The following is a 20,724-nucleotide window of genomic DNA, read 5'->3' as shown; positions in this document are numbered from 1 at the left end:
AACTACACCTAAATGTACCACTAATTACTCCTAATAATAATTAAACTGATTGCTAAACTGTTTTCTAACATTTTCTAAAAAAATTTCTAACATTTTCTATAATTTTCTACAATTTTCTAACATTTTCTACAATTTTCTAATATTATCCTGCATTTTTTTATTTTCTAATACTTCTCTAACAATTTTCTAGTATTTTCTAATACTAAATCTAACACTAAATATACTATATCAACGCTAATCATTATAAGTAACTGCATCTAAATGTACCACTAATCACTCCTCACAATAATTGAACTGATGTTTCAAAAAAAATTACAACATAATTTATTTATAAAATGTAGAAAATTTTAGTTACCTAAAGTCGCCGCCTTGAAAATCCGACAGGGCTTCGCCGCTTTGCCTCTCCCTCACCCCTCCTCTCCCTCCCTCCCTCTCTTTTTTTCTGGATTTTTAGTAAGCCAAATGGGGGTGAGGGGGGCCAACACCTTATATAGGGCTGGGGCCGGCCGCCCCGCTGCCGGGCGGCCAGGGGGGCCGGCCGCCCCGCTGCCGAGCGGCCGGCCCCAGGGACCTGTCTACAATTTTTCTTCTTTTTTTTACGTTTAAGTCCCTGTCGCCCGGCAGCGGGGCGGCCGGCGTATATTTATGTAAATTTCCAAATCGAAAAAATATTTTTGTAAAAAACGGAAATAAAAAATATAAAAATAAAAAAACCGCCAGGCCACTTATACCGACTAATGGGCCGTCTCGTATGGACCAGACGGTCACCACGTAATGGGCCGGAATTTAAAGAGGAGCAGAAGGAACAACCGAGTGTGCTTGGTGTACCAGCCGCACTTACTAAAATTTAGGATTTCTTCTTTGGTTTAAACGAAGAAATTTTTATCAAAGAAATCAGATTACTAGCGGTTAGCTTTTAAATAAACAGGATCCAGAAGATTGAAGGTTAGAGAATCATTGATGATAGAACAGGTTGCCAAATTCATATGTCAGCAGTGAATTGAAACCAAACTAAGAGGTACGCCGTTAAGTAGCATAAAAAGATACTTGCAGTGTATAGTATATCATATTTTTGTAAGATCATATTTACCTTATAGTGTAATAGTGATTCACATTGTCTTTTGCAGTGCAATGCTGGCCATATTTGCTTGCCTGGCTTAAAGAAGATAATAAGAATAGTACTTGCACCTTTGCAAACATTAATATTGAACGGGAACACGGATAGAGCGGGCTATTAACCCACACATAAGTACTCAACTCAACATAAGTAGCATAACTAGAAATCATGCATTTGACCGTGGCGGATGCAAGCGAGAAAATCACCTATAGCGGGGATATGCTGCTAAAAATAACAAGTAAACATTCTAATGAAATCGCTCACGACAAATGGATGCGCTACAAGCTAATAACAACGGTTGCTGCATTTTCTGCTGCATCGGCTCTGCTAGCCTTCAGTTTGCTGCCACCTTCCTGTTTGGCTCGAAGACGTACTTGATCAGTGAGTCTTTGATTGACAGCAACTCGGGGAACTCCTTCTTCAGCTTGGTGGTGTCCAGCTCGTTGTTGCTCCGGGGCGCGACGATGACCTTGGCTTGCTCCTCGAGGGTGAAGTTTGTCCACTTGTAGCTAGGGTCAATGTACTGCTTGTACATCTCCAGCACCTCGTTGTGGCTGACGACGCCAGGGTTGGTGAAATTATAGATGCCCCGCAGGTTCCTCTTCGCCATCTCGACTGAGATCGGCAGGAGCTCATCCAATATTGTCATGCTGTTTGGGATGTTCACCACCTTGTCGTAACGGCTGATCTTTGTCACGAAATTCCGGGGGTTGCTAAGGTCAGAAGATATTGGCATCCGGACACGCAGGGTGCAGACATTCTCATATTCCTTCAGTAGCTCCTCGACCTGCACTTTCCAGAGAGAAAATAACCACATGCTTCTTTCACCATATACACATGAAAATACCAACTTTAGATTTAAGACAAAAACCCAAGTTAAAAATATTGAAGAGAGAAAAACCTATGATTACAAGGACACCAAGCATTTTACCAGCTTACCATTGCCTTGGTCTTCGAGTAGAATGAACCAGTAAAATTTGGTGTGTCCTCCTCTTTGAAGCCGATACCTGATCCTTCAGGATGTTGTGCATCATATTCGAATATGCACCCTGTGGCATAGTTTATCATCAATAAGCCATGCTCCCTACACACATCAGCTAGAGTCAAGGTACCCACAACATTGGTACGGATGGTGTCTGGTTTGTGTGATTCACACCAGTCAACATTGGGTCTGCCAGTTACACCAGCAGCATTGAAGACATGTGTCGGCTTAATAGTTTGGATGTCAAGGATGAGTGAAGAACGGTCTTGCAAGCGGCCTTTTCCATATTCATATGGGATTCCCTGCTTCTCACATATTTTTCCAAGAAGTCCACCAATCCATCCAGTCCTACCATATATCAAGAATTTGAAGGGATGCGTTTCTAGAACGCTATCTGATGTTGGAGCTACCTTTGTCTGAATGTTATTAAACTGAGAAAGCATTCCTTTAATCTCCTTAGAGCCCTCGAACCCTCCAGGCATCACCATTGCCTTTGGATGAGGCAGCAATGCCCCAGAAACATCACCCCAGTAGTCGGAATTGGCCACATACCATTCCATAGTCTTCCTCAGGCCCTCCTCCCAGTGAGTGCGCTCGGACCATCCAAGGCTCTTGAGCTTCTCATTGTTGAGGAAGTACCTCTGATCATTGAAAGGCCTGTTGTCAACAAACTTGATAGCTTTGTCTGCTTCCAGATTGAAAAGCTTGCATATATCTTTTGCCACATTCATGACCGTCCTCTCTTTCTTTGTCCCAATGTTATAAACATGTCCAACTTCTCCACGATGAAGAATGACCTCAAATGCCTCGGCGACATCCTCACAATAGAGGTAGCTCCGGACATTGGATCCATCACCATGGATTGGAAGGGGTTCCCCTCTCATGGCCAAGAGAATAAACTTTGGGATGAGCTTCTCTGGGAATTGGTTAGGGCCATAGACATTGTTGCCCCGAGTAGTGATGACTGGAAGACCATAGGATCTCCCATAGGCCATGACAAGCATCTCCGCTCCGGCTTTGGTGGCTGCGTAGGGGTTTGTGGGGAGCAGCTGTGACATCTCATGGTTGCCAACAACTGCATCCTCATCTGTCTCTCCATAAACCTCATCAGTGCTGACATGGATGAACCTCTTGATCTGACCAGTGATCTGCCGGCAGGCCTCAAGAAGGACATGTGTACCATAAATATTGTTCTTGGTGAACTCGAAAGAGTTCCCAAAGGAATTGTCAACATGTGTCTGGGCTGCAAAGTGCATCACAGTGTCAATGTTCTCTGTGACAAGGATGAAGTTGACAAGGTCGGCGCTTGCGATGTCTCCCTTGACAAACTTGAAGTTTGGCAATGAGCTCACGGGGAGCAGATTCTTCAGGTTCGAGCAGTAGTCAAGCTTGTCGAGGACAACGATCTTGTAGTCAGGGTAATTCTTCACGATGCGGGTCGCGACATGGGAGGCGATAAACCCAGCAGCTCCAGTGATGAGGATGTTCTTAGGTTTGTACGGTGTCGCCATGTCCTCCGTGTTTATGCTTTAGAAATCCTACTGTGGAAGCAACAATGTAATTAGACAGGATTAGATCTGTTAACATGATTTCAGCATAAAGAAATTGTTAGCAATGTAGGGGTGCAAACAGGTTCCCCTAAGGGTATCCACCGCCCCTCTTTAGTTCAAAAGTTTGTACCACTTTTTCAAAGTGCTCTTTAGTTCAAAAGTTTGTACCACTTTTTCAAAGTGGGAGATCATTTTGAGGAACTAGTGCAAATTTTTGAACTAATGAGGGGCAATGGATACCCTAAGAGACACCCATTTGCACCTCTAGTTAGCATGATGAAGAATGAACCAAGTATTCTAGATATGAATGAACCAAGTATTCTAGATATGAATGAATCAATTAGTGGAACATAAGATGATTCTCGCACTTCTGGAAGATAATGACTAGCTAAGATTTTCATCACCGATGTTTTATGTACCATCGGAACTGCAAATGTATCACATAAGAACTCCAGACACAATTTGCCTCGTTAATGAATGGAGCAGGGCTTTGCCTGTCGTTCTAAAAGAACTCAGATACAAGCTACTAAAAAAAAGCTACTGAAATTAAACGGAGTAAACGGACACAGTCATTATAAATAGAAATGGCGCCGTTCCGGCCCGGCTGCACAAATAAGCGAGCACCTAGCGTGCAGTGCCCGGACACTGAGACGAGAGCGCAAGGAAGCGAGGAGGTCAGGCGCCTCACCTTCGGGAGCGGAGGGACTAGCGAGTAGGAACAATGCAGAGTAGCAGACGGCCTGGGCTGATGGGAAGGAATGGGCGAGGGGGGCTTTGTACTGAGCCGGCAGAGAGGTAGCTAGTACTGTAGTAGTAGTAGTAGCACGGCGCCGGCGAGGTTGGTACGCTGCGTGGTGGAGATTAAAGACGCCGGCCCACCCGCGCCCCGGTCCCGGTTGTCTCCATCTCGGCTTCTCCTGCAGCACGAGGAACACGAGGCGAATTAACAAGGAGACAAGTTGCGATCCAATCCAAGGGAAATCCATGGCAGCAGCAGCGCTCGCAACTACCACCAGCAAGCGTTGGCAGGTGCAGCCTTTGCTACGTACTAGGAGTGCGGTTCGATATCTCTGTCCGATGTCCCAACGGGCAAAACAGTTCACAAGATCTGAGTAGACAATCTAGCGACATACTACATGTTGCTATAGTTAAGGTCCCTCTAGGACGCGAGACGCAGTGAAGGAATCCAGCGGGAGCGAAATTCCTGCGTTTTACTTTTACTCGAACACAAAGAATGATGGTGAAATAGTAATTCCGATGAGGAACACTTCTTTGGCATAGCTTTAGGTTCTTCTAAAATGACTTCTGAAACTACTTTTCTGGTGAAGCTGCTTCTCCAGTGAAACTGAAGCTGAAGTTGAAACTGTCGAAGCCATATACTCTAGCATCTCCACCATAGTGTAAGTTGATGGGTTGATTTATGGGTTGCTTCATTGATGAAGCTGATGAAATTTTACCCCTTTGGTATAGTTTCATGTGAATTTTTTTTTGAAGCTACTCAAGAAGTCATGCCAAAGCGAAGAGTCATCATCCGTTGGCGCCCATGCATTCAGCTGTGACGACTGTGAGCGCAGCAGCCTCAGCTTGGCTGCCTCCGGGTCAGGTCGCTGTCCCGTGGATCTCGTGTGGCACAGGGCTAGGTGCATCATGTGGTTCGTGCGGATCTCCACGTAGCTACTGCATTAAAGATCCCGCTTGTATCATCTACGACTCCTGTTAGGATCTGTGGACTGAACTTTTTAGTCCGGATTAAATTTTAGATGACTAAATAACAATATTAGGTAATTAAATTTTAGTCCATAGTACTCCTGTTTGGATCTGTGGACTAAACTTTAGGTGGAAAATTATTTAAACACATAAATGGGTGGAACTAAACTTTTTAGTTCAAATTAGATGGATTCTATGGACTATGGACTAAATTTTAGTTGGAATGAAACTAAACTTTAGTCTAAACTCTCTTGTTTGGATCACCAAATGGACTAAACTTAAGGTTTATGGATCTAAAGGCGGAGCTCCCCATGCAGCAGGATGAGGCAGCTGCCCCACCTACCGTGGGAGTAGCACTACTAGGACCCCACCTTCCTCCCTTCCGGCGAGGTGGCGAGCAATGGAGCGGCGGTGTCCGTCGTCTCCATCACAAGAGTAGCAGTCCAGCACTAGAAAAATGGGGAGAGAAGAAAATAGGTCTAATAAACCCAGCTGAGATGGCTCAAGTGGAACCGTGGAAGTATCCTCAAACCCCTAATTCCCACTCACACTCGGCGCTCGTGACCTCAGTCGTCGGCTCCTCCCAATCACATCCGCGCCTCCACAGTTTGCTGCCCGCCGCCACCACTGGAGTGTGGAGCATGCGTCTGTGGTGGAATCTGCCACCTTCGCATCGCACGGCGCCTGCGCTGGCCCAGGTCAGACGAGATCACCCGTTGAGTTTAAGCATATAAATAAGCAGAGGAGAAGAAACTTATAAGGATTCTCCTAGTAATGACGAGCGAACCGGGAGTAGCCCAGCTTGAGAATCGGGTAGCCTCACTACCCGAATTGTAGTCTGGAGAGGCGTCCTCAGAGACGGATCGGGCCCAAGTTTCCTAGAAAGGGACGCTTGGGAGGATGAGAGTCCCGTTCGGCCCAGCCCCTAAGGCCACGCCGTACCCCTTGCTGCAGCTGCAGCTGCAGCCACACCTGACCAGAGGAACACTAGCTTACCAACCCCCAGCTGTGTGCCATCAGCCCAAGTGCAACAGCGGCGCGCCGACGAACGACTGCTCTAATGGAGGAGGAGGAATTGGTGGGGGAGGTTGGTCGCAGCGACGCTGGCGACCAGACGATAGGTACTGGCTATAACTATTTTATATTACATTACAATTCACATATTACACAATAATACACACCAAGTCGCTAACTGATTTGTTCTTCAAATCTACAGGTTTCTTAGCTCTTCGAATGTTGGATTTTGGTCTTTAATTTGGATACCTTTTCATCTTCGGTTGATCTTTATTAAATTAATAGACTATTATCTTTAAATGAGAGGTACAATCATCAATTAAAGTTTAAATTTACCATCGATTAGCGAGTGATGTGTATCCTTGCGATGTCATTAAAAAATTGTGTTTGCGATGCCTCCCACCTAAATTTTTATTCGAGCTCCGCCATGGATCCAAACAGGATCTTAAAAAACTGCATGCTCGTCTTTGCATTAATGCAATCACATGGCCTGGCCAGTCTCAATGCAAAATTTCAGAGCACAGTTATTAAAATTGAGAACTATGAGTTTATGGTGATGAAACTCCTCTCACATTCCATGAAACTTTCCCTCCTCTTTTCTCACAATGATCATGTCATGTCAGCAAATTTGTTGATGTGGCATGACATTCAATGCTCATAAAACTCCACTGAGCTAGTTAATTCGGCTAATGGAGGCAGGCCCAATCACGAACACCACCTACCGCGGCTAGGGCAAAATAAACGGATCTCCAGTTTCTCTGTCCCACGATGCAAGAAGCCCGTATTCATAATTTCATGCTGACAGTGGCATTTGCGATTGCAGGTGAAGCAGTAGCCACGAACGTATTATTATCGCTTGAGAAAATTTTCCATCTCTTTGGATTGTTCAGCTTCCAAATGCTGAAGAGAAGGTGGCCTCCCGCTCCAAGCAACAGAGTAGTGACACCACACGAGTGATCCGAAAGAAAAAGATAACAAATTATTTTTCAAATTGTACATCCTAGCACAGCAGAGGTTGTTCCAAGAATGAAGAGATTGCTCATGCACAGGGGCGAGCCAGGGGAACCCAGCGCGAAATAATAGAATATTGAGTTGTGGTTTGTACATGAGATTCATTGGGCTGAGATCTTGTTTAGATCCTGTAAAAATTTGGACAAAATTTATTGTAACAGTTTTGAACCGAAGATTAGAGAGACTAAACATGGTCTAAGTATAAAACTAGTAACATTGATAGATGGGAAATTGCAAGAAAAATCTATTAAACCTAATTAATCTGTCATTAGAGATTGTTTGCTGTAGCATAACATTATCTAATCATGATTCAATTAGGTTTAAAAGATTTGTCTCGCAATTACACCCGGGGTTATGTAATGGGTTTTGTCAGTTATCGATATTTACTACTCCTAATTAGTGGTCAAACGTTCGAAGTTACTGTAGCGTTGAAATTTTTTTGGAATCTAAACAAGGCTCTCTTTGCAGCAAAAAAAAAAGCCAAATTTGCAGTGGATGACACTATGTACATAATAATCAACTAGTCTCCCGTGGTACTCGTGCTAATATAATATCATTAAGGTTTTGTGTGACCTCTACTATTTATGACGGCCTTTGTGTCTTGTCGTCAAACACCCTAAACCCTAAACGGCAGAGCTCCTTCCAAAGGTTCCAAAAAATGTATAAAAAAAAACTTAGAGCTTCACCTTTTTTTAGGAAAGGAATATATTCCAAGCGCACCAGCCAGAGTTTTACGGTAACATCAGCTTACAAAGCTGATCAGAATTAAATAAGAAAAATGCACGCAAACGATATGAAGAAATAAAAAACAATGGTTATTATTGCATTTTACCTGGTGCACGTGCACCAGGGTTCAAATGTAAAATCTAAAGCTACTTAGTGAAACATTATTTGATAATTATAGGATTACTAAAGACATGAAGAAGGAGTGCACCAGGTTACTTTTGGGTTTAGCTTCGCCTCTATTGCTTCTCCATCCATTCTTGATAAAGATAACCATAATGACAATCTTCAACGTCTTACTTGCCGTACAGATAGGCTGCTGCAAAAGGAGGTGAATCTTTTTTTTTTCTTTTGTGAACTTAAAAAGCCAGTATCTGAGAAACATCTTCTTTTTGAGCAACCACCATATTTGTATGATTGTATCTATCAATCTGACTAAGTATTCTTTTAATCTCCTCATATCCGCCATAACCGGGCGCGACCGATGTTCTCGGATGGGGCACCAGTGTCTCAGTAAAAAAAACTGCATGCTCGTCTCTGCATTACTGCAATCACATGGGTTAGTTAATTCGGCTAACGGAGGCAGTCCCAATCACGAACCCCACCTACCGCGGCTAGGCCAAATAAACTGGATCTCCAGTTTCTGTCCCATGATGAAGAAGTCCGTATTCATATGCATGCTGACATTTTATAGGAAAAAGTCCAAATTACTCCCCTAAAGTATAACCAAAGTCTGAATAACCCCCTAAACTATGTTTTGGTTTGTTTTACCCCTTAAACTATGTCATTTGGTTCATTTTACCCCTTAACAAAATTTGTTCTTTTTATTCCACCACATATAAGTTGAATCTTAATTTAAAATTTTGCATGGTGGTAGTGGATATCACAATGCATTTTAATAAAATGTATTATGAATTTTTCATCAATATGTTTTATATAATTTGAATTTCAAGAATGAATTTATTAGTAAATATCTTACTCTATCAAATAATGATGAAACAATGATGATATATTTTTCTAAAATACATTATGATGTCCGCTATCATCCTGTAAAAAACCAACTTAAGATTCCACTTGTGTGTGGAGAAACAAAAAAAGAGAAATTCCATCAAGGGGTAAATTGTACCAAATGATATAGTTTAGGGGTAAAATAAACTAAAACATGGTTTAGGGGGTTATTTGGACTTTGGTCATAGTTCAGAGTAGTAATTTGGACTTTTTCCCATTTTATACATGGGGTGTGTTTAGATGCCCCAAAAAACCTCCCAAAATCCAAACTTTCCATTATATCTCCATCCCATCGAAACATTAAATATAGCAAATGACCTATGCATGGAGTACTAAATATAGGTAAATAAAAAAACTAATTGCATAGTTTTGATGTACGTTGCGAGACGAATTTTTTGAGCCTAGTTAGGTCATGGTAGGACAATATTTACCACAAACAAACGAAAAGTGTTATAGTGTGCTACAGTGTCCGATGTGACTTTTTCTCCCACTTTTCCAGGGATCTAAACACAGCCATGCTTGCATTTGCGATTGCAGGTGAAGTATAGCCAGGAACGTATTGTTATCTCTTGAGAAAATTTTCCATCCTTTGGATTGTTCAGCTTCCAAATGCTAGGCGGCCCCCCGGCTCCCGCTTTGCCAAGCAACAGAGTGACACAGCACGAGCGATCAGAAAAGAAAGGGATAACAAATAATTTTTCAAATTGTACACTCTGGCACAGCAGAGGTTGTTCCAAAAATAAAGAGATTGTTGACTGGTTGTACATGAGAGTCACTGGGCTGAAACGACCGCCCTTTGCAGAAAAAAAAGCCAGATTTGCAGTGGATGATGAAACAAGTTTGAATCCACCCCATCTTGTTCTATAGGCCCTGTTTGGATCCATGAGTTAGAGTTAGATTGAATTAGATTGGGGTCATCTAACCCAAAAATATCCAAATAGGGTGGGTTAGATGCATCTAACCCACCCAAAAAACTATCCCCATAATGAGTGCTTATTTGGTTTAGAGTGGTGGGCCCCACATTTTATTTTCAATCGGGATCCAACCGTGGCCGCAGCGACTCGTCACCCCCCCTCCCCTCCCGACCCCCTCGCGACCAGGAGGGGGCCCTGGCGGCGGATCCGGCGCCACCGCTTGCCTTCCGCCCTCCGCTGCCGCCATTTGCCGCCCTCCGCCACCGCCGTTCGCCGCACGCCTCCCACCCCCCGACGCCCTCCACCGCTCTTCAGCAGATCTGCGCGCCACCAGCCCCCTCGACGCCCGTCGCTCCTCTGAGCGCCACCCCATCCGCCCGCCACCGGCGTTCCGTTCGAGCGGCTCCCTGCGCGGCGTCCGAGCGCCGCCCCGTCCGAGGTGCTCCCCAGCGCGGCCCCCCTCCGAGCTGCTCCCCGGCGCGGCGTCCGAGCGCGGCCCCGTCCGAGCTGCTCCCCGGCGCGCCCCCCTCCGAGGTGGTCCCCAGAGATGATTTATTTGTGACATTGGTGAGAGGCAGAAGGCCACACAAAAGCTGGCCACACGAGATCTAGCCAAATGATTGGAAAAATGCTTTTAATCTAACTCTAACACTTACATCCAAACACCACTCAGATTAGAGTTAGTTGAGAGTTAGTCTAGAACTAGAAACTAACTCTAACTTCTAACCAAGTTAGAGTATCCAAATAGGATGGACACCACGTGAATCGAGGCTAACTTTCCACGGTGAGACACTCAACAGAACAGAACAGAAACTCAGAGCTTTACTTTTGGGAACTTAAAAAGCCTGCATCAGAGAAGCATCTTCGCTTGATGCGTTTAGCCAAGGAGCGCTGACGTGGGAACAAATTCACTGGGCTGAAACGACCGTCGCTTGATGCGTTTAGCCAAGGAGCGCTGACGTGGCGTCGGTGATGATGATCACCTGTGACAGCTGACGTCGCGCCCGCACCAACACCCATCAACGTGAGCCCAGCGTGAGCTCGCGATCAGCGTCTCACTGTCTGGTGGGCCACGGTATGGACTGGGGCATTTGGGGGTAGGCGTATCACGTGGCTTGTGCCGTGCCCCGTGCGTAGCTGGGTAGCTCGTCTTCCATGGTAAGCGCAAGGGGCTTCGGCGCTAATGGTAACGGCGCCACAGCAACACGTAAAGAGAGCCCGTCAGATTGCCACTCAACTCTTGCTCAGGTTTCTTCAGATGGCTCTGACAATGCAATTATTAGCAAATTGACAGTCAAATCGACAACTCTACACGGATGGCTCCAAACAAGGATTCAGGCCTGGGTTAACCTTCCCTTGTACCATCTTACTAGAGGCAACAGTCTCATACTTGCACAAGAAAAAGCTAGCTCACAAGAACCGAGTATTAACCTGAACTCTACAACCAGGACCTGAAATCAACAGAACTAAGCCTAACTTCTGACTTCGGAGCCAGTATGGCCAAAGAAAGAAAAAACGCTGAGTGCATCAGACCGTCAGAAGTATTGCTAACCTGCTATATGGCACAAGAAAACTAGCTCCCCGTGCCTCCTGATACCTGCACCTAATTTTTTGATTAGGCACGACAGGAACTGAATCTTCAGATAAAAGCATTCCCAGATACACATATTTTTATATATCTAATTTAATTGATAGATGCAGTATGTGAACCTGCCAACTTACAGGTGGGAATCGGCTTGGTGCAAGTTTCATCATTTTCAGATAAAAGCATTCCCAGATACATATATTTTTAGACATCTAATTTAATTGATAGATGCAGTATGTGAACCTGCCAACTTACAGGTGGGAATCAGCTTGGTACAAGGCACAACTACTTTCATCATCTTCAGATAAAAGCATTCCCAGATACACATATTTTTAGACATCTAATTTAATTGATAGATGCAGTGTGTGAACCTGCCAACCTACAGGTGGGAATCAGCTTGGTACAAGGCATAACTACTTTCATCATCAACCAGAAGCCATACAACAAGTCTTGATTCATGGTTCGAACTTGGTTCATCACATCCGCAAGTGCATCAGGGGCCAAGGATCTGGACATCATCAGACAAACCATCTGTAGCATATGACACTTAGAACCTAAATGCAGTTTGAAATTGAGCGGTCTCTTACTCTCCTTGACAGTCTTTTTGGCCAGACTGTTCGGTTCCGAAAACAGACATATACATGCTTCTTTCATAATCCGCCCACATCCTCTGTGCAATACCATCCCTCAATGCATTACCCATGTCACATTCATTGTTGAAAGCTGCAACATCATAGCCATATGTATCATCACCACTAGGAAGAGTCACAGCTTTACGGGACACAAATGGGATTGTCTGGTCACTCAACAATTCTTCATCACCTCCTTGTCTCTGAATTACGTTATGCAGAGCTACTGCCGCTGCTGGAATTTTCAGTTGAGTATCTTTTCGGTAAGATGTTGCAACATTTAGAATTGGAAATCGCATCTTCAGCAGGCCAACAGCACGCTTTATGTGTCCATGCAGCTGTGCATGGCGAAGATTGAAAAGCTCTCTGTAGTCTCGGGGTTGGAAATTGCCCTGTTCTTTCTCTTCAGTATGGTAAGGGACATCTATATAAGGAGCGAGAAAAGATGGCGTGTTTGCATAACCCCCGTCAACCAGATAGTACTTGCCTACTGGGACTTGAAATCCGGATTCAATAGCAGAATATAAGACTGCTGCATCAGATGCAGACCCTTCTCGGCCACAAGAAACATAGACAAAATTCAAATCAAAATCACAGGCAAGCATCACGTTCTGAGAAATGGATTCTTCTCTATTTCGGTATGGAGCTGCTTCACTATCTGATATTGTCATAGGGACATGAATTCCATCAATTGCTCCTCTACAGTTCTGCAAGGGAAAATAAATCCTGAAGGTAACAGAAAAGGATAGAAAATTCTAATGTATACAGCCACAAGTTATACTGACCTCAAAGTAAGGCCCATAACATGGATCAGATGATATTTTCCAATGGGTTTGAGTTGAAGGTGGCTTGATGAATTCACCAGTCATTGCAGTGACTGCATCAAAGCATGCCTTGATGTGTCTGTGGATAGTTTCTCTACTGTTCTTGAATCTGTCACTTAGTTTTTGAAAGCTAGCATTTCGAGATAACATGTAAATAAACATGCCAATTTTCCCTTCTACAGAAACACCCTTAGTATTTCTCAAAAGATTCTTTGACCTAAGAAAGCGTGAAAGTTCTAGGAGAATATGAGGCTCAACTCAAAGTATACCATAGCCTTGGCCCCGGTCATCTTCAAGCAATTTGCAAATCCATTTTGCATCACCAAACACTGATGCTTGACCTGTAGTTTCAATCCCAGTAGCAGCATTAAGCTTTGATGTTCAACATCGAACTGGAGTTTCAATTTCAGTAGTTGCTAGGTATAAAGCTGGCAAGATGAACAGCATCAGCTCATCATCATCATCTTCATCTTCCTCTTCCTCTTCTTCCTCAAAGTCACTAGAGTCCTCAGGATCCATTTTCTCAAAATATACTAGCATTGAAGAAGACCAGATTTAAGATGAAGGGTTGCAGGCAAAATATGCATGTTAAAAGAGTGAGCTGTTGGCAAAATCAGGCTGAAGTTGAAGCACAGTGGCACTAGAATGCAATAAACAATTTCCATGATTGCTAAACTTATCAATTGCATTTTGATAAGTACCACTCTTACAAGTAATAGCTCAGGAACACAAAGCATCAGGAACAACAATCCGCTATGTAAGAAGCAATAGCTCAAGTAACAATTGGATAAACGACATAAGGATTTGAATCAATCACTAGTTCCTGGAACCTCGACGGGAAGCAGGAGGGAAGGCCTGGATGGGATCGAGGAGGCCTCGGGGGCTACCTGAGATGCCGGCCGATCGAAGCCGCTCTCGCCGGAAGGGAAGAGAACGTGACGGAGAGGGAGACTGCCCAATTCGTCGCCGGAAGGGGATGGGACGGCGACGGAGCGATGAGGAAGGCGAGGAACGGAACCCACAGCCGAGTACGGCGACGGGGGCGAGGGCACCCGGCGTCGCCGAGCAAACTGACCGAACCCTCGCGCAGCAGCAAGGAGAAGAAAGCACTGGTCTTACCAGGCCGGGTGATGACGCGACGGTCGGGTACTCGGCCCACGTTTGCACACGGGCCCAGCCCATTTCCCTAAGCAAGTCTACGGCGCTCACTTCACTGCAGCAGGACAAGTCAAACTCGCCTTCCCTCCGATGAGATCCCGACCCAAATCTTCTCTCGGATTCGGATCTCCCCCTCCAATCCCCATCAGCGCCGGCGGCTAATGACACGCGAAATGCACGCCGTCCTCGCCGGGATCCCGCAGTCGGTCCGGCCCGCGGTGCTGATCGCCTCGACGTGCGCGCTGCTCCTCCTCGCCACCGCGCTCCTGCTCCCCCGCGCCCCTCCTGCGCCGCCGCTGACCACCGGCGCCGCCGTCCGCCTCGACGCGCGCGTCACCCGGCGGAGCGGCAACGAGGTGCTGTGGCAGCTGCCGCCCGCGTCGACCCCGCTGCGGGCCGCGCTGTTCGCGGCGCCCGGGTGCACCATCCGCGCCACCGACTTCTTCGACGCCTCCACCGGGTGCCCGCGCTGCGCGGGGCTCCCCGAGGAGCGCCGCTTCACCCGCGCCGCGCTCGCCCGCGGGTACGCCGTCCTCGCCGTCTCCAGCCGCGCCGAGTGCTGGTCCCTCGACGCCGGCGGAGAGGGGGGCAGCGAGCTCGCCGCGGTCGAGTCCATCATCAAGTGGTGGACCACGGAGGAGTTCCCCCAGCTCGCGGGCCTCCCGCTCGTCGGCATCGGCGCGTCCTCGGGCGGGTACTTCCTCTCCGCGCTTGCGGCGAGGGTCAGGTTCAGCAGCGTCGTCGTCATGATCGCCGAGGGCGTGTACGGGGCCATGGCCGACATCCCGGCCGGGTACCCGCCGGCGCTGTTCGTGCACATGCCCAAGGACGCCGAGAGGGCGGGACTGGTGGCGGACAGCATGGGCAAGCTCAAGGCGAAGCGCGTCGACGTGCGGGAGATCCGGTGCGATGACTTCGCCGTGAGCGCGGAGTTCCTGGCGGAGAGGGTGCCGGGGCTCACCCGCGCCGTCGCCGACGCGCTGGTGGACGTGCTGCGCCGGAAGGGGTTCGTGGATGAGAAGGGGTTCCTGAAGAAGGACGGGAGGAGCACACCGTGGAAGAAGGCGGCGGAGGAGGCCAAGGTCTTGCCGGAGGGGTTCAATCTGGAGAGGCATGTCAACGAGGAGCTGAATGTTGCCTATGCATACCATGAGTTTACCAGCCTCAAGAATACTGAGATCTTCGAATGGTTCGAGTCCCATATGAATCATTAGGACTGAAGTCTGAAGGCATGCCACGGTGAACCGAGTAATTGAGCAAATCAGTCTCATGGAATTCTGATGATTGTTAGAAGATGAATGAATTTTGACCATTATCCACATAGCTGGAAAGTTAGAGCAAAATCTTATGCAAGACTTCTGCTCACTGATGTACAATGTCCATTCGTAGTTTCTGGTATGTTCGTATTTCTCTTTGCCACATATGTTCCTTGTTAGTGCAAATTATAGAAAGCAAGAAAATGTGTTGATTTCCGGGATTCCAGATTTCTTTGGACTGTGCATAGATTAATTGGCATCTCATGCTGTAGTGTCTGAATCTTTGGTCTAATCCAACCAAGTTAACATATAAAGACATCACGTCACCATGCAGTGCAAACACACATTTCGTTGCTATCATTATATTCATCTGCCAAGTGTGCATTATGTCAGTTAACAGAGTTGCATGTACTGTCTGTGATAGAAATAACTTGAAAACTGAATTACCCCCTTGTGACACGAGATATGAAATTGTTAGCCCTGATGCACCCTGAACAATTGTGCAATCACAATGCAAATCTTCTCAATTTTTTTGCCAATTTTTTAGGCGTCTTAGATAATCAATATAATTCTGCACAATAATGCTGCATATACTAGAATGGCTGTTAGAGGCTGAGAACCGAGCTGATTAACAGCAACTTATCAGATACAGAGTAATATCAAGATGTTTGTTTGAGATTTTTGGGAACATATCAGATGCAAACCAACCTTGTGCAAACCATGCAAATTTCAATCTGGACCACCGGATCAAAATCCAAGGGTGTGCGTAGGGGGAGTGGGAGGGGGATTTGCAAAAGCGTGGTGGTTAATTGTAAAATTACCCAATCCCCCCATGCCCCTTGGATGTTGATCCGGTAGCCCAGATTGAAGTTTGCATGGTTTTCACTAAGAGGTTGGTTTGCACTTGATATGTTCCCGAGATTTGTTGCCTGTAGTACCTTGGTCCTGGGTTTGCTTTGAAAGGTGTTTTGAAGAAAATAGAGCAAGGGCATAATATAATCATTCAACATGAGCATCACTGCTTTTGGGTGAATGAACATCCAATATTTTGCTGGAAAGGGGCCTGCCACCACTTATCGCTTACTAGTGAGATTCCCCAACTTGCATGATCATTGTAGTCAGGTCTATCTGGCAGTTTAGCCAGATGCAGATTAACATCTGTGCAAAAATAAAAGTTATTTAAAGTGACCACTATACTGTTGACTCCTAAAATATACCGGAATCGCTATCTTAACCAACAAAATTAACAAGTTAAATACTTATTCAGGCACTGAATACTTTTACCCAGGAATTAGTTGCATAGAAATAGCAGTATCACTCGATTTGGCCATTTGGGTATGTTCATAATAGCAGCATCACCATTACCGCCTGCTTTGCAAGGTAGTTCATCTACTATTAAGACTCAGCTCTTTACTCCAAATTTCACCTGGATGAAATTATAAACATCTATCAGTAAATTGGCACTTAACATTTCATTGCACATCCAACTTTCTGAAGAGCTAAAGTGATAGGTCAAACTGATCATACTCATTGTTCATGGATTAAATTGTATACATCCTTTATTTAAATCCAAAATATCCATCCTTGTTTATCTCAAGGTTTGCCCTGTGGAGTATTTGTATGATTTTACCAAGAATACAGTTAGTTCATTCACCAGATCCACTAGAGGAAAGATGTAGTTACTCCTTTTTTTTTCTGGTTGAAGTGATATTTAGTGTCATATGGAGTTTAAAATTGTAACAATTTTATCTATTCTTTGTCGGTGTATAGACAATAAGACAGCCGGCAGTCATGAACTTCTAATATTGAAACTGGACTAGGACTATTCTTCTGTTCAAAGTTCAAAACTGAACATAGAAAGAAGTTTCTTTAAGCTCAGAAACAGGAAAGGGTTTACAGCATCCAACATATCTTAGACAGTGGTACTAAATGAAAAACCAAATGAAATCAAAATAACTTCATCAATATATATTATTGGATGATAATATTACACGACAAACCAATAAATTACAGGAAATAATTCGTCAACATATCTTAGAGGTGATATTACACAAGAAGCAAAAAAAAATACAGGAAATTCATGGAGGAGAAAAATGAAGGGTAACATCAGTTGAGGAAAACAATTTAGACAGGAAACATCCTTGTCTAGAAGTGGTATTCATTTGCCTTCTTGAATATCCCAGCCTGGGCAGAAGCAGCACCATCTGATGTAATGGCCACAATGATGCAATCCTTCACCTGCTGGGTGGTGAAAGGAAACTTCTTGTTCACAATGGAATTGAGGTATGCAGCTGCTCCCTCACGTAGCAGAGCACCAACGCCATCAGTTCTGGTGTTTGAGAGTGCATCATGCAGATTCTCAATCTTCTTGCCGACAATTAAACTGCAGGCAGTACCAAAAGTCTTGCCGATGTTGCCAAGGGATCCAACAACTGCAGTGATCATGTCTGGGTGGCTCTTCCAGTAGCTGCAATTTTCATGCCAAAATGATCATGTTAAAATTGTTCACTCTTTGATGTTTGATACTTATGATGTGTACTCATATGGGCTCTTACTCGCAGGATCCAGTGAATCTGTGCTTTGGAATTTCAGGGATCCCATAGGAAGGTGTACTTGGGGTGCTTGGTGTTGAGCCGTAAGATGGTGTTGGCGTTGGCTTGTACCCGCCTCCTGTCCCGTACGTCGGAGTTGGGGAGCTACCATCTGGTAAGATATATAGTTCACCAACTCTTATTTTAGAAGCAATGCGTGAAGCCACTTACTTTGATTTGGGCAGAACAATATTTTTCTCGTTGTATTATTTAGCTAGATGTTATATGCAGTGTTCTCTAAAATATTAACACGCTTGATTCTGCAGTATAATACAGCATTTCACAATATTGCAAAGTCTGTACTATTACTACTACCAAGGACTGATCAAATAAATATGTTACACAAAAGGAATAGGGTCAGAGAAAATAATACAGCTGGGAGCAGATGAGTAGGTGTAGGTCTTCTGCTCAGACAACTCTGCCAGGCTCCTGCATGAGCTCAGGCTGACGAGTCCCACTAGTACAGCACTGACAAGAAGAACCTTGGTGGCCATCTTGCTCTCGACGTCTACAAACAAGACTGAATATATGGCTGAAGAACTGGTTGAGAAACTAGAGATGCTTAAGTTGATGAACTGAGTACCCTTCAGGCACATATATATACGTTCGAGCAGTGCTCCACAGTTCCATTGATGCCATTGCATGCATGTTCATCAGACTGTTAGTAGTTGGCCAACATTTAATGATCTTAGTTTGTCCAGCTTGTCGCAGTGGTGGTCTGCTTGCTCCTAACTAGCAAAGTGAAGAGCTTACGCACTGAGGATTTTAGCCCAACTTCTTTACTATGTAAATTTTGCCAAAAAAAAGAGAGAGAAAAGGTAACCGAGGTAGAGCTTCCTTGGACTTTGGACAGGTTTCTTTTGACAGAGAATGAGGATATTTCCCAGTCCTGCAGATTTAATTGGAACCGCTGCCTGCCACCTACTCGGTTAACTATACCTCGAGCTGGACTCAACGATCTGATCCCTGAATTGGCGTACTGAATCTGTTGAACTTATTGATGGAAAATGGGTTTGGTGTGCTTCTCTGGTCCAGCTGAAACACAGAAGGATGGAACTAGTTTGTTCTGAATAACTATGGAGAAGCTGAAGGTATTTTGGCTCAACTTAAATGCACATGATTTTGCCAGATTTCATCACAAGCCTGATATCTTCACAGGCACATCTGGTAACTTAATTGAAACTGATTTTTCCACTGCAAATTTTACTCCTTCACATTCAAAATTTTGCTTATAGCCTGTCAGAATAGTGGTGCATAGTCCTCTGCATTTCTGTGTATTATTCTGATTGTATCTGCCTAGCTTTTAGTGCCTTACTGTAGTAACAGTGCATTTCTGCAGCATTCATCCATCACATCGCACCTGGTACCATGTTTTTAGCCCCTGAATGTGATGCCGTCTGCCATTTACAAATTACAAGGGCCTCCTCTATTTTTACAACATCATCGGACATGTTACTGTATTGCTAATGAACTCGCATGAGTGATTCATGTGCAGCTCACTTCGGAATTACGACTATGTACTGATCTTTTAGAGGCATATATTGGTATAGGTCTAGCGTACGCTTTAGGGGTGCGTGTTGGTGTGTGTAGTAGAGTGTGGTGTGCGTGTGTTTGGGCGTGCGTGCATTCAGATACTACAACCTATATCTGGATTTGAGGAATCAGGAAGAAAAATGCAAAGTTCAGAAATGATCATCACTACATCGGTCCAATTTGCTAGGTCCTTCTCTTCACATGAAAACTTCAGAAACATGTGAGAGACCAAATTTATTGTACGCTCACCTCTAACACCAAGTTGCCCTCCAAGGCTCCAATCAAGGAGGTAGCAGTAGCACAAGAACTCCCCGAGGCCCAGCAGCTGTACTTGCACAAGATGTGATTGGCCCCGATTGAGGAGATTGAGATGCCATGTGATCTCTCGTGGATCTGCCGGAGCTTTACAGAGTTGTGAGGGCCGGGCAGATGGGAGCTAGCTGCTGCTCTGTGCCCGCCATTTTTGAACTGTGCAGTTCCTTTGATGAGTGGTGATGCGCCGGGTCCTTCAAGAGAGCACATGTACAAACTTGTCCCTTACACTCATTTCTCATTGACCGAATATATTAAATAAATTACGTATTGTTTTTCGGCGCGGTTATTTTATTTTACTTGCTTATTCTCAAACCTGTTTGTGTGGATGGCAGTGCAGCTCTATTTCAGCTGAAATTCATGCTGGTGCTGCAGGTTACTAGAGCATGGTGGGAGTTTGTCGGTGGAAGGAGTCTCGCTGCTATTATGAGCCCATTTTTGTAGCTGTGGCATTTAAAGGGGGGCATGTAGTGCAAGTCGTCGTAGAACTCGACATATAGTAGTGGGCATTATTTGGATTCGGTGGAAAAGAAACGATTCAGGGGGGCATTTGGATTTGGTGCACAATTAATACTGGGATCCAAATTCTAAAGAGCTATAGTTCAAATCTGAACAAAATTTGAAAAATTTGAGAAATTAAATAAGTGCCAAGCAAGATATAATACCATGTGCAAGCAGGAACTGCTTTCTCTGATTTATAAAATATAAATCGCTTTATAGACTTGAGTGTATGAATTAAGGAAGGACTTAGATGATGATGATGCTTCCCTTCATATTAAAGCAAATGGTGTACCCACTCTCTCACCCTCA

At 44.8% G+C, this 20,724-nt stretch overlaps 4 protein-coding genes across 7 annotated transcripts; 1 reads left to right on the top strand and 3 right to left on the bottom strand.

Moving 5' to 3' along the window:
* Nucleotides 1-1,167: 1,167 nt before the first annotated feature.
* LOC120655189 (trifunctional UDP-glucose 4,6-dehydratase/UDP-4-keto-6-deoxy-D-glucose 3,5-epimerase/UDP-4-keto-L-rhamnose-reductase RHM1-like) lies at nt 1,168-4,505 on the bottom strand. Of its 2 annotated transcripts, none has more exons than XM_039932931.1 (3): nt 4,338-4,505; nt 2,057-3,640; nt 1,168-1,904 (listed from the first exon to the last, which is right to left on the bottom strand). In XM_039932931.1, the coding sequence occupies exons 2-3, from the start codon at nt 3,608-3,610 to the stop codon at nt 1,452-1,454; spliced, it is 2,007 nt and encodes a 668-aa protein (XP_039788865.1). In that variant the 5' UTR covers nt 3,611-3,640; nt 4,338-4,505; the 3' UTR covers nt 1,168-1,451. The 2 variants fall into 2 exon arrangements, with proteins under 2 accessions (XP_039788865.1, XP_039788866.1); XM_039932932.1 differs by having other exon boundaries at nt 2,057-3,637; nt 4,338-4,503.
* A 7,257-nt stretch (nt 4,506-11,762) lies between these two features.
* Nucleotides 11,763-14,177, bottom strand: LOC120655186 (putative nuclease HARBI1). Its single transcript, XM_039932929.1, has 3 exons — nt 13,952-14,177; nt 13,026-13,597; nt 11,763-12,947 (listed from the first exon to the last, which is right to left on the bottom strand). The coding sequence occupies exons 2-3, from the start codon at nt 13,224-13,226 to the stop codon at nt 12,195-12,197; spliced, it is 954 nt and encodes a 317-aa protein (XP_039788863.1). The 5' UTR covers nt 13,227-13,597; nt 13,952-14,177; the 3' UTR covers nt 11,763-12,194.
* Nucleotides 14,178-14,279: 102 nt separating this feature from the next.
* On the top strand, nt 14,280-19,764 carry LOC120655185. 3 transcript variants are annotated; one of them, XM_039932927.1, is made up of 4 exons: nt 14,280-15,617; nt 17,492-17,761; nt 17,868-18,184; nt 18,336-19,764. In XM_039932927.1, the coding sequence occupies exon 1, from the start codon at nt 14,384-14,386 to the stop codon at nt 15,434-15,436; it is 1,053 nt and encodes a 350-aa protein (XP_039788861.1). In that variant the 5' UTR covers nt 14,280-14,383; the 3' UTR covers nt 15,437-15,617; nt 17,492-17,761; nt 17,868-18,184; nt 18,336-19,764. The 3 variants fall into 3 exon arrangements, with proteins under 3 accessions (XP_039788861.1, XP_039788862.1, XP_039788860.1); XM_039932928.1 differs by having other exon boundaries at nt 14,280-17,761; nt 18,336-19,236; nt 19,409-19,764; XM_039932926.1 differs by having other exon boundaries at nt 14,280-17,761.
* LOC120655188 (protodermal factor 1-like) lies at nt 17,421-18,740 on the bottom strand. The gene is made up of 3 exons (XM_039932930.1): nt 18,443-18,740; nt 18,034-18,181; nt 17,421-17,945 (listed from the first exon to the last, which is right to left on the bottom strand). Exons 1-3 carry the CDS (start codon nt 18,711-18,713, stop codon nt 17,624-17,626), a joined length of 741 nt encoding a protein of 246 aa, XP_039788864.1. The 5' UTR covers nt 18,714-18,740; the 3' UTR covers nt 17,421-17,623.
* Nucleotides 19,765-20,724: the final 960 nt, after the last annotated feature.

Source organism: Panicum virgatum, chromosome 1N (assembly GCF_016808335.1).
Source record: "Panicum virgatum strain AP13 chromosome 1N, P.virgatum_v5, whole genome shotgun sequence".
Lineage (NCBI taxonomy): Eukaryota > Viridiplantae > Streptophyta > Magnoliopsida > Poales > Poaceae > Panicum > Panicum virgatum.
The sequence above is the reverse complement of the archived record's forward strand: the minus strand, read 5'-3'. Positions and strand labels throughout refer to the sequence as shown.

What these genes read in the sequence shown, in the direction of transcription:
- LOC120655185 (XM_039932927.1), top strand. Translation starts at nt 14,384, where the DNA reads ATGACACGCGAAATGCACGCCGTCCTCGCCGGGATCCCGCAGTCGGTC.
- LOC120655188 (XM_039932930.1), bottom strand. Translation starts at nt 18,713, where the DNA reads ATGCAATGGCATCAATGGAACTGTGGAGCACTGCTCGAACGTATATAT. An exon ending in CTACTCATCTGCTCCCAGCT is followed by an intron (nt 18,182 to 18,442) that starts GTATTATTTTCT and finishes ATATCTTACCAG; the next exon opens with ATGGTAGCTCCCCAACTCCG. An exon ending in AGATTCACTGGATCCTGCGA is followed by an intron (nt 17,946 to 18,033) that starts GTAAGAGCCCAT and finishes TGAAAATTGCAG; the next exon opens with CTACTGGAAGAGCCACCCAG.
- LOC120655189 (XM_039932931.1), bottom strand. Translation starts at nt 3,610, where the DNA reads ATGGCGACACCGTACAAACCTAAGAACATCCTCATCACTGGAGCTGCT. An exon ending in ACTCGAAGACCAAGGCAATG is followed by an intron (nt 1,905 to 2,056) that starts GTAAGCTGGTAA and finishes TGGAAAGTGCAG; the next exon opens with GTCGAGGAGCTACTGAAGGA.
- LOC120655186 (XM_039932929.1), bottom strand. Translation starts at nt 13,226, where the DNA reads ATGTTTATTTACATGTTATCTCGAAATGCTAGCTTTCAAAAACTAAGT. An exon ending in GTTATGGGCCTTACTTTGAG is followed by an intron (nt 12,948 to 13,025) that starts GTCAGTATAACT and finishes TTTCCCTTGCAG; the next exon opens with AACTGTAGAGGAGCAATTGA.